General features: G+C 36.9%; 1 protein-coding gene across 2 annotated transcripts in view; it reads right to left on the bottom strand.

The window, feature by feature from the left end:
- IQCJ (IQ motif containing J) overlaps positions 1-11,469 on the bottom strand; it is a 183,983-nt gene extending 172,514 nt beyond the window's left edge. The window contains exon 1 of one of the 2 annotated variants that reach the window (XM_003256369.4): positions 11,279-11,469. In XM_003256369.4, the coding sequence (XP_003256417.1) occupies positions 11,279-11,287 (9 nt within the window). In that variant the 5' untranslated portion in view covers positions 11,288-11,469. The remainder of the gene's footprint in view (positions 1-11,278) is intronic. The other variant, XM_003256370.2, reaches the window with a different exon arrangement.
- Between the last annotated feature and the right edge of the window lie 1,402 nt (positions 11,470-12,871).

Here is a 12,871-nt window from a genome sequence, read left to right as displayed (position 1 = left end):
CCAGCTGTGTGGCCTTAGGCAAGACACTTTATTTGACTGAATTTCAGTTCCTTCATTGTAAAATGCCTACAGCAATACCTACCTCATAGGTTGATAGGGTGTATTAAATGCAATAATGTAGTAATAAAGGGCCTGTCAAATAGGAACCCAAATAAATGTTAGTTTCTCTTCCCCTAATTAATCCTTTGCCAAGATGAAACACTAACTCGGTTTATTAGACCATTAATTCAGATGCCTTCTTTCCAGCAGGAATTACTCTGACAGCGGGGCTGGTGTCATCAAGAGTAATTTCTGCTGAAAAGGTTCCAAGCTTCACGTTTCTACTGTGAAGCCTAGTGTGGTGTAGAAGGGATCAGGCAGGATTACTTCCAACCATAGAGAAAATTAATGTGACGATAACCACAGTGGAAGAGTTTATACGCCCTTGATTGTTTTATTCTCACACCTTAAAAAAGGTATGTGGATGGAATTAATGGGCTCCAGGGACGTGTGCTTGTAGTAACTTTTTCTCCAAATTATTTCTACATTTTCCATTATATTCCACCAAAAGCAAATTTTATTCTATTGATCATGATTACCAAGCTCCTGAATACAATTAATTAACACAGTGTCTTAAGATATATTGTGTTTGGATTATAAAAACAAAAGTAGGAGTTGGTATCAGCAAGAAATCCTCTTTATTTCTGGTGTAGTAATACAGGCTATTGTAAAGGTATTCAACTTTTGCAATAAATAAATAGAAGTCATGTTTACCTAAATAGTCATTAATCACATGCTTGTACTAATAATGAGGGTAAAATTGGCACATTTAACTGGAAGACAATTTGACATCAAAACCCTTTAAAATGCATTTACTCTTTGACCTAAAAATTCCACTTTTAGGAATTAATTTTTTATAAAGAAATAAAGATTTGTGCAATAATTTTTCCTGCAGGAAGAAAACAATCTAAGCATTCAAGATCCAAAGATTAAATTATGGAATGTCTACCCAGTCAAATACTATGCAACCATTGAAAATGAAATCATAGGGAAAAAATGTATTGACATAGAAAAAGATACATGATATATTCCTAGAGTTTGAGAGGTCATAAACTGTACACTTAGTGCTTTAGAGTTTTCATTAAAACATATTTATTTTTTAAAGTTTCAATGGCTATATACCAAAACGAATATGAAATGCTTCTAAGGATTTTTATTTTCATCTTGATTCTGCATATTTTTTTCAGTAAGTATAAACTTTGTAATAAAGACAAAAATATTTTTGAAAACTCAAATGAGAAATTAGTAAAATACTTTTAAGCTAAATAGCTAGCAAATAGACCTTTCATTGTTTATTATCTAGATTCTGAACTCTGGCTTCTCAGATTTCAGCCAAAAATCTGATTTTTAAAGTTGAATTTTAGGAGGCTGAAGTCCAGCTCCCCAGAGCAAGAAGATCATCAGGTTGCCCTTTTAGGGGAGGTGACCGCTCCCTCGTCTTACTGTTGATCATAAACTGGAAAGGTGGTGAACTCTGTTTTAAACTGGGGGTATTCTCTTCAGTCAGAAATGCCCAAGCCCCTACAATGACATACAGGGAAGTTTAAAGTAGCTTTCCCGCCCATGCTTAGTTGGTTCTTTGTGTTTCCAGGGAAGGATCCTTCAAAAGAGAAGAAGCTGATTGGCACCCACTCTGGGATGCAGCTCCTGGCTGTCACCTCCAAGTAGACAAAAGTTCTGGCCTCTATCAGAACCCTGCCTGCCATGCTGACCTGGTCCCTGATTTAGTTATATTATTAATAATTATTATTGCCATGGGTGTTTATTGACCCTCTGCTATCTACCATGCACTTTGCCAAGCACTTTTCACACATTATTTCATTTAAAATCTTAACAGCAGCCATGGAAGGTTAAAGCTAAGATTATCCTCATTTTATAGATGAGGAAACAGTTTTCCCAAAATTATATGGCTAGTAAGGACTAGAGGCAAAATGAGAAACTAGATCTACCTGGATTTTATTAGAGGTTCCTTAACCAATTAAATTAGGATGTTTATAATTCACTTTGGGGAGAAAGTTCAGTTTGCCATTCCTGGGTCTTTCTAGACCAGAGTTAAAAGTAATTCCAAGAAAATACCAAACCACTTCACATTTCACAACCATAGGAGTGATTCTGCTGTATAGCCATGCCCTTGACTGCTGGTGGCAAAAAAAAAAAAAAGCGGGGGAGGGTGGCCAAGACACAGCCAAGAGTCCTTCTGTGTTCAGCTCCACGCTGACTTGCTTGTCACTTAACTTTTCCAAACCAAACCTCAGATCCCTATGTAGAAAATGAGCTTTATTCTTGTCCTAAATACCTTGTTTGTATCAAATAAGACAATGTGTGTAGGCACTTTTGAAAGTACAAAAGGGGAAGGAATCTTGATTACTCCTCATGCAAATTACTTCCGCCCTCAAAACCCGAAAGCAATGTAACTTTTATACAGCATTTTGCAAAAGACCGAGTGAGGGGTTTTAGAAATACAGAGAAACCTTAATGTAAAAAAGTCCCCTGTGTAATGTTTCCCCATGTTTAGCATTAGTAAGTCCTGAGGAAAAATCATTGACTCAATGCTCCCTGCCCCCATCTAATGCTTTTGATTTAATGTTTCCTCTCTAAGTGCATGAATTTTTGAAATGCAGGAAATTTTGCCACAGGACTTAAGAGTCTCCTGTGACTTGATGTTAGGGTATCTCCTTAGTCATTTTGGTCTGTGCTCCCTGGGAGCAAATTAGACCTTTGGCCGTGAGTTGATACACATTCTGTTTTAACTAAAGATGATAGTTGGCTCAATTACTCAAAAATATTATACCAAGGCTTAGGATTACATTTGCAAGAAGGACTAATTTTTTTAAAAAACTAATATATGGCGGTAAAGGGAACAAAAGAATTTTTTATTGACTATTTTAAAAAATAACTTTTTTTAAGTTGTAAAAGCAATATATGCCCACGTTTTAAAATTCAAAGAGGGTACATAAAGTGAAATGGAAAAGTACTCACTCCACATACATTCTACTTCCAGTGGTAAACACTAGTTTCTCATACATGCTTTGAGAATTTTTCTATGATTATACAAGCAAATGGATGTAAATATGTAACTATTTTTAACACAGTATCATTCATGCTATAGACTGCCCCCAAAATGCTTTTTTCCTAAAAGTATGTTTGTATAGTTTTTAATATTCTCATGTATTGCTCAAACAGTTTTAAGCTCTCTCCTCTGCAGTATTCCATTGCAGGGGTATAACAAATTATTTCAATACTTTTCTCTGGGTGAATACTTAGCTGTTTATGGATTTTTAATAACACAAACAATGCTGCAACCAAAACTTCACCACGTCTTTGCTCAGTTATATGAGTTCATCTGTAGAAAAATTCTTATAAGTAAAATTGATAGGTCAAAACGGAGGTGCTAATCAAGTGGTGATAGATTTTTTAAATGCAAATTACCATCTAAAGCTGGTTGTACTAATTTGCTTTTCCCCCACCCTTGCTATTGAGAGCCCCACCTTTGCCAACAATGGGTATAGATGATAGGAGAACCTATTTAACTAAGATGGATACTATTAATTTTCAGTGGACACTGGATTAAAACAAGTATTTTTTTAGGTCTTAGATAACAAGAAACTGGAAACGCCTGCTCCTAGATGTACTGTGAATCTCCAGGCCTTGAGCTCTGAGAAGAAATCACATTGAAGTGAAATAAATCTCAAAAGAGGGGCTTAACACTCATGGAGTGTTTATTGCATGCCAGGCACTGTTCTAAGTACTTTATACACCTTAAGTCTCCTGTAATTCCCAACAACCCTATTAAAAAGGTGCTTTAGTCATTTTCATTTTACAGACAAAAAAACTAAGGCACAGAGAAGTTAATTCCCCAAGGTCACTTGGCTGATAAATGATAATGCTCAGATTTGAGCCTAGGAAGTTTGGGTCCAGGGTCAGATGCTTTTAACCACGTATGCATTTTGTCTCTGTGCTCCTAATCATATGCTAAACACATTTATTGAATACCTACCCTATGCCAGGACTGATACATGCACCACCTTATCCTCACAGCAATACTAAGAAGTATTATTCCTGTTCCAGAGATATTAAAGTGGTTTTCCAAAGTGACAGCAAGGGGATGTGCACCGGGGCATGTCTGATTCCAAAGCCTGTATTTATTCCACTACACCGTGCTTCTTTTTAGGAACTAGTTGTCATAATATTCATTTTACAGATAAGAAAATCAAGACTTCAGAATGAGACATATAAGGGGTTTTAAATGGGGTCACCCTTGCTAACAAACAGAGCCTACCAGGGAGCTCCATCACATCTAGTTCTTCCTTCATCAGACTGCTATATAGTTGGAATATTCATGTATATTTAATTACATATACATGGTCATAGAGTAGCATATAGTGGCAATTTGCTATCTCCCATAAAGTATGAGCTCAAATTGGACAGTGTGGACTAAAATTGAAGGCAGAATTAAAGTCTCCCAATTCAAGTATCAACAAAGCCCATTTTAAAAGAGTGATATAGTTAGGTGAGGATGAGCAGATGGACTCCCACACTGCAGAGACATACATCACTAGAATATGGTAGCAACATATTTTTAAGCTCAGTGAGAAATTCATTATCAGTCCATCAAAAAAATAGGTTTGGTGCTGGTTCCTGAATTTACAGCTGTATTTCCTTACAGTATATAGGAAAGTTTGAGAGCCCAGGAAAGGTAAGAAGAGCAGCCCAAGGATGGAGAGCTTCAGAGAAGAGCCTTCTGGATGGGCAAACCCCACCAGCCAATCACTGCTTCTGCTCACACCCTCCATGCCCAGCTCAATGTCTAAGAGCTCAGGCCCTGGGTCCAAATCCACTCTGCTACTTGACCACTGTGTTACCTTTAACAGGTTATCAAGCCTCTCCAGCAGTTTTCCTCATCTGTGATAGGCAGTAACCAACAGTGCCTGCCTCATTCATCTGCCATGAAGATTAAACATCGTCCATACACATCGCTTCCCTAAAGTTTTGAGTAAGAGCACAGAATTACAAATGTCTACATACACAGACCCCTCCCTTTTATGTTCCAGTGTCTTATTCATTTTTTTAATGAAATCAGGAAAACATACTGTCCTATATCTAAGTCTGAGACAAAAAAGGGAATTTATACTTATTGGCTTACGATAGCTCCATGCTCTGGAGGTCAGAATATGCAAATCCTGTATTTCTATGTCTGGCAGCCCTAGTTACAAATGAGGCATTAGATCTCTGTTATCACTGTCACAAAACAAACATGTTACCAGCTTATCTTTTGATTGTCACAGCTTGTTAGGCACAACTCAGTGTAGGAAGTTATTCAGTCAGATTTGGAGGTTAATTTGATTATCTCTTAAAAAAAATTTTTTTGTACACCATGGATGCTAATGTAATATTCCTACAAGGGTTTTCCTGCACTCTACAGTAAAACAAGTCAGCCTGGAAGAATATGCACATGTGACTGTTATGTTGTTCAGTTTTCAGGGCAATTAAATATTTGCTTTGAGCTTCTCATATTGCATTGCAAATTCCTATAAAACTTACTATTCATTGCTGTACCTAAAGCTTATTTAGCATCAAGTCTTTGCCATTATTTCCATTTTATTGAAAATTGAGTTTTTAATTATGTGTCACAATCATATATAATGTGAATCTTTATTTGCAAAGTCTTTTTTCTGTTCATGTTAAATCAATTACCGTTGTCCCTTTGTTAGTTGGGCAGTGGGAGGCAGCAGTTTCAGATTTCCTCTATGAGAAGATGTCTGCAACTCATGATAACAGTGTTGGCTCTTCTATCTACCCCAGGAACAAAGACCTTTAATTAGATAGGCCAGTCTTGTCAGCCTCTGCTGGGTGGGATCAGGTCTATATGAAGCCAAACAACTTCTTAAAAAATAAAATATAATAATAATTCGTTACTCAAACTGGCTGTAAGAAATTGTGTGGATCCCAAAAAGGTGTTTTTACAGTTGAATCTAGAAAAAAGAACCTAAATTTTGTTAGAATGGTTGGCGTCTGTAAACATAACTTTTGTCTTTGATGCCTTAATCTTTTGTTTAAAGGATTATCGTGAAAATCTCTAAATGACAGTAAATTGAAAATCAGGCAAAATTTGAGGAGTTGAATGAGCAGTGCCTGAGATGAAAGAAAAATGAAAGATTTGTGTAATATTCATTTGGGGAAATAAATGAGATGGTTCATCTGCAGACACCTCTTAGACCCTTGTCATCTTTCCTCAACAAGATCCTCCTCCTGTCCGTTTCTGGTTCCCATACATAAGTCTCCCATCACTCAATTCAAACGTTTAAGTCCCTTTTGAGTACTATCTTCCCCTCACATCTTCTTTTAATAAGACTTAAAATCCTATTTATCCTTACTTCATATTTTTTCATGTCTTTTTTATTTTTTACATTCCTAACTCAAGACTTCATTTCTTCTCACCTGGAATAGCAACACAGCCTTCTTACTGGTATCCCTGACTCCTGATTGCTCTCCATTCAGTGGAGCCTCCACATCACAGCCTCATTCACCTTCACACAAGCCTATTTTGATCATGTTACTTCTCTGATAAGATCCCTTCAAAAGAAAAGTTAAACTCCATGACCACAGTTCTTCGGTCAGCTCCAATTTACTTTTGCAGGTATATCTCCCATTAATTTCCAATATATTCTCCAAATTTCAGTCAAACTACCCCCATTCCTTCTAATCACCTCCAAATCATCTGATTCTGCTTCCTCCGTATGGGAAATCTTCTTAACTCTACAAATTCCCACACATCCTTCAACCCCAGAATTAAATATGACCTATTCTATATTGAAAAATAAACAATTCTAATGTTCCTTAGATATAAGCATTGAAATTGCTTCAGCCCTCAGTCCAGATTGTCCATGCAGTCAGATCATACAGGGTCTTTACATGCCACAGAAAGAACCTTGGAATTCATTCTTTAGGCTACAGGGAACCAGTGAAGAGTATTATGCATTGGAATTATAAATCAGAGTTGTATTTAACATAGATGATGCTGTGGCAGTGGAGAGACTGAATTGGATGGGAGCAAGGAGACTAGTGGGAGGATGCACTGAGCAGTTCTTGGATTTTCCTGACAGATAAGACTGAAAGAGTACATTTGGAGGGACTATGATGAGATCAATTCTAAGTGTGTTGAATGTGAGGTTCTGGGGACTAGGGTGAGACAGGCAGGGTGCCTGAGAGTGCAAAACTTAAGAAGACACTTACTCTGAGGTGCCCACTCAGCACTTGAATGACCCAAAGCATACGCACTTCCTTAAATTCTTCACCCTAGGCTCCTAGCTCGCCTTACCGCTAAGTTCCTATGATACATTTTGTAGAGATATCACCTTGGCAGCCAGGGAGGTACACTGCTCAGATCTCCCTTCAAGAAAGAACTTGCTATTCAGCTGCAAGAAGTGCAGTTAGCTGACAACATCCAGCTACGGGACTTTCAGGATCTTCCTCAACTTTTAAGCCACAGCCATGCTCTTTCAGGGAACCCCCAGCCAGTGACTGAGCATAGCAGGGGTACTAGGCCTGGTCATTTCTGCCCACTATGAGACTCCTTTAATCGGCAATCTTCCCTCCAGAGGTTGCCAATGGGTTGGGTGAGATTTTGTCAGATCTGCAGCATTGTGTGGTCAGAAGGCTCTCCCTGCCCAATTTTGCTTCCTTCCCCATTTGTCTTTACTCTCAAATAAACCACTTGCACTACTAATTCTGTCTCAGAATCTCTTCCCAGAGAACCTAAATGACACACCCAGTGAACAACCAGCCATATCAATCCGGACCTGGAACTAGAGATGAAATAAGCTAACTGTGATTTTTTTGTGTAGTGGCTAGAAGGCTGGGATCTAGAATCTGCGTTCAAATCCTCCATTTCTGACCTTATACAAACTCAGACAAGTTAATTAAACTTCTCGGTACCTCAGTTTCTTCACCAGTAGAATATGGATATTAATAGTAAATGAGGACTATATAAGATAGTGCATTTAAAGTATTTAGTGCAGTGCCTGGCCCATAGCTGGCCCATAGTAAATACTCAATAAATATGAACTAAAATTATTATGTAGACTTTAAAATGCATTTACAGAGGTTGCTTGGCATAACAAAATAGGAAAAATGTTTACTTAATCAAATAATTTTCCACAGACTCTAATAAGGTTAGTGAATATTAATTTTGAAAAATTTAAAGCCCAACTTTGTAATTTTTTTAAATTTGATTTCCTCTTACTTCCAGTATGGCTCCTCTCTCCATACAATGTCATCACCTTCTTGTCTCCTCCCGTAATTTACTTCTCCTTTCTTTTCCATGCACGCCAAATTCTCCTATTCCTCTCCTTTCTATCAATTTTGCTAATAACCTCCTCCCCCACTTGGTTGAGAACTCATCTTCTCCAGAGAGTCTTTCTTGACCAGCATGCCCTCCCCACACTAACTGTGATTGTTCTTCGCTATTGGCAAATGCTCCCAAGGATTTTGTCCTTTTGAAACTAAGTAGTACAAAAAACAAAAAAATCCAATGCAATTCTCAAACCATGTTGAAGGTGTCTTGCCTACATAAATAATGGTTAATAATGAAATAGCAGGAATGGTATCTTTAAACAGGAGCTTCCCTCCTTGACACCTCCTTTTGTCCCAAAGCTAGAAGCCAGCTTGGCAATGTGATGCTTAATAAATGCTTACTTAAAGGATGAATATTTTCAGCTATGGATGCATGGTCAGCCTACAAATTATATTTTTTATGTCTTCATTCTATATGTGAGCCTTAAAAATAAAATGTTTGTTAAAACAGTCCCGGTCACATAACAGGGAAACTACTGTATGGGGGGAAGTAAGTGTTTTGCAATCATTTTAGGTATTTTGGGGTAATACAAATTTGTTTCATAAAATAAAGGCCTGGTCTACAATATGTCTAAAGCCAGTAGGAGGTCATACTTAGAGACAGATGGCAAATGCAGCATTCTTTCCTCTCACTTTTTAGTACACATGATATTCACTACAAAATGGCACTGAATGTTTTTCTGTTACCACACAGTACTACATAACCTCTGAAAAACAAAACCTCTTTTTACACTTATGAAACCTCAAACAAAATAATTGACTTCAAAAGTAAAGTGAGAGTATTTTGTAATGTGATTGAAGGCAAGAATATTTTTACATAGCTTAATATTTCTATATATGTATTTATGCATATTGCAATACACATGAAAAAAGGTGCTAGTAAATCTTCAGCCACCCTATTCATTCAATTCAAAACCTTCATTAAGATATTTACATTCAAGGCAAGATTCCTACATTGAATAAAGCACAATCTTAGGTTCATTTATAACATTGGAAATGAATAGGACCTAAAATAGAAATCAGTTACACACAGAGCAATATATAACATTAATAGCCTACATAGATTTTTTAATGGCTCCTAATATAATATGCTGTTTCAAGGGGCCATTTCTACATACTGAAATGCATTTTTACTGTACTATTATACTTTAATTATAAATTGAACATGGTCGATAAAATCAGCATTTAGAGTTATTTAAATTTTTAAAAATATACATAATCCTCTATAAGTACACAGCTCTATATGTGATAAAATATTAGATCTTGGATGCTAAAAAGTAAAAGTAGCTTTTACATTGACCTTAATAATGTTCATTTTTATTGTTACAACTCAGTCAACTATTTTACCAAAGTTTACAATTGTCCACAATGCAAAGTAAATCAAAAGCAATTGCTGCTTTTATGATCATTATCATGAAGCAAAAATAATAGCCAATATAAAATAATTAACATATTTACTACCTCATCTTAAATATATTAAGAAACTACAAGATGGCATTAATACCATCCTAATCTGCTCCACTTAACAAGTTAATATTTAACATGCTTCCATTTTCAAGTATCACTACCCACTGTATATTTAGAAAACCTACTTGTGAAAAACTATTTTAATTTCTTAGAAAACTACTAGTTCAAAGAAAACCTGCTTTGTGAATGCTATTTGACTTGCTACCTCATTTTCTCTTCTTTACAACAATTAGTTAATACTGATCTCAAAAAGAGCATAATGCAAAGTGAAAGAATTATTATAATCTGAAGACGAGAAAATAAGTTTCTATTACAAAAGTAAGCAATACTCAACATCAGTTATTTTTAAGCATATAGCACATTGTAGTCATAATTAGCTCACCGCCAGTTAGAAATATATACACATTTTTCAAAATGACTCTTTTAAATATAGTGTTGCAAGTATCTTTCTAGCTTAACAATTTGAAATAGCAATTAAGTATGAACCTTACATAATTCGTCTTTATAACTAGAAGAGCAAGTCCCAAGGATGTAAATCTCACACAGTGAGACAAGGGATGCTGAATGTATTATTAATTGCTAAGTAATCTCTTAATTTTAGAATCTAGCACCCAACACTAGCAAATAAATAATGTGATTTATGAGCCTGCACTCTCACGCTACTTTACTAGAGTTCAATAAACACATGCAGATCCTAAATGTACAGTGTGAATGTGATTCCTACAAGCCAGAAAATATAGAAGGATTTGGCTATAGCAAATCTACCCCATCTACTTATTATTCAAGCACTAGTATTTAGAATACCTAAAATGCCTGCTGAACACTGCAGATCAACATCCCCCTGGGATTCTCCAAAGCAGAACCACATCTCTTCCCCTCAGTGCTTACTGAGTTTTAAGAAGGCAGGTAACATGGGGTAGAAATTCTCGTGCAGCAGCAATATAACTCTTCTCTCCCAATTTTCAAAAATCAACACCTCCTCCCCATACACACGCGCACACACACACACACATACACACACACAAGAAAGGAGGGCTTTTTAAATAAGTGTTTAAAACATACCATTTGCATGGGTGTGAAAAATGTATTTTTCCTCTACTTGCTGTTGTTAAGATATTTACAGATCTGACTAGAAAATCCGGATGTTCATAAAAAGTGTTGGTTTCAATGAGATTCCTTTAGTGAAATCTGTCTGCACAGACACATGTATACATAAATAATACATATTTATGCACACATGCCTACATTAACAAGGACACATGCACACACACCTAGACCAATAATTAAGCCCACACTGTTCTATACGCTTTTTGACATTTTTTGCATGCATGTTAATTCAGAAGACAGATTTTTAAAAAATAATAAGCAGCTGCACATAATGCACATCAAAGTGGCATGTTTAGAAAAGCAAATACATTACCAGACGCATTTTGAAGTTTCTGGAACACCTGCAGGTGAAAGGAGACTGGATCGGATGCTGGCACACTGTATTCCTCAGAATCACAGAGCTCAATGTGACTGTGGGGGAATGTGAGGCGAGTGTGAGGCTGGAAACCTTTGAGCTGAGCTCACTCTAGGCATCAGAAAGCCTCAAAGAGGGGAAAGAAAAAGGCAGCCCACAGACAGCTAGATGAGAAACTTCTGGCACCTCTCCAGCTCAGGAATGAATTCTCTGTAATTTGGAGACGTATAGTGATGGAAATGAAGAGAAACTTGGATTTACGGGTGAATTTGCTCAGCCATGCAGAAATAGGCAGGTAACAGCCTCTCAGCTCATTTTAAAACAGTCATTCAGAAACAAGACTGAATCAAAAAATTAAGAGGCATCCTGCTTTTGAAAAAATGAAAAGGCTACTCCAGCCAGCTTCCCTAGATACCTTTACAAACTTGAAATGGATCATTCTATCAGCTATTTGTTGCACATTTTATTAATCCCAGTGCAGAGGTAAACTGGAAAATCTAATTCCTTTTATGTAGAAAACTAGATTTATTGCTTCTTTTTATAATGCACTTTAGACATATAAACACATAGATTTACTTGCAGAGTTCTCGTTTCTCGTGTAAAACCACTACTGTTTGGTCCAGATACAATGCTAAAAGGCTTGTTCACAGCTTTTCAAGGAAGTGGAGAAAAAAAAATGTTTAATACTCAGAAGCTGAGCTGAGTACTGATATTTAAATGTACAGTTTGAAGCAAAGAGTGTATAAAGGAAGAGCCCTGAGCCATTAAGCGGTAGCTAAGAGGTAAGATTATATACAAGCATTGAGCAGGCAGGTGGCTTAAGTCTATAAATTTATACATAATTAAGGATAGGAAGAAAAGGGATTTGGCAAATTAAGTTCTTAGAGACAATAGCTGTTATTTTGTTTAGGTTTACAAATAGGCTAATAATTTCTGAGGAGCGCACGTGGACATCACCTTGTCTGAAGAACTCCTAAACCTCACAAATAGAGAGCGAGGTCGAAGGCATTGCACAGTGGCAATCTATATTCAAATGTAATGAAGAGGAGGACGATATTACCATGAAGAATGTTGTCATATTACATTGTGCCTGTGTGGCTTAACTACTCATCCAAACTTGCAAATGGCCATTTGCCTGGACTCAATAGCAAACGTGCTATTGATGGGTGGGAGGAGGTGGGAGGCTGATTTTATTTGTTTTACCAAGGACACTCCTTTGGGAGGTTCGGGGATAAAATGCCTGGGCTGAGCATGGGAGTCATTCTGTTCAAGGCCACACATGCCTATAGTAAATTTGAAGTGGAATTAATGATGACCAATTAAGCTATTTATTATTTTAACGCTTGAGGTCAAGGGCAGAACAGTATTTATGTTTATTGATAAAGAGTCAATGGTCAGACTGCTGCAGAAGGCCAGACTCACCTTTAAGCATGCTCGATTAATACATATTGACCGAGGCACCGCCAGTCCCCCTCACATTCCAGTGCTCAGGCCTGTTTGCCTAGATTCCGTTCTTATCTCTCCACTGCCATTTGCTTCATCCATTCATTC

Source organism: Nomascus leucogenys, chromosome 11, assembly GCF_006542625.1.
Source record: "Nomascus leucogenys isolate Asia chromosome 11, Asia_NLE_v1, whole genome shotgun sequence".
In the NCBI taxonomy this organism is placed as follows: Eukaryota; Metazoa; Chordata; class Mammalia; order Primates; family Hylobatidae; genus Nomascus; species Nomascus leucogenys.
The sequence above is the reverse complement of the archived record's forward strand: the minus strand, read 5'-3'. Positions and strand labels throughout refer to the sequence as shown.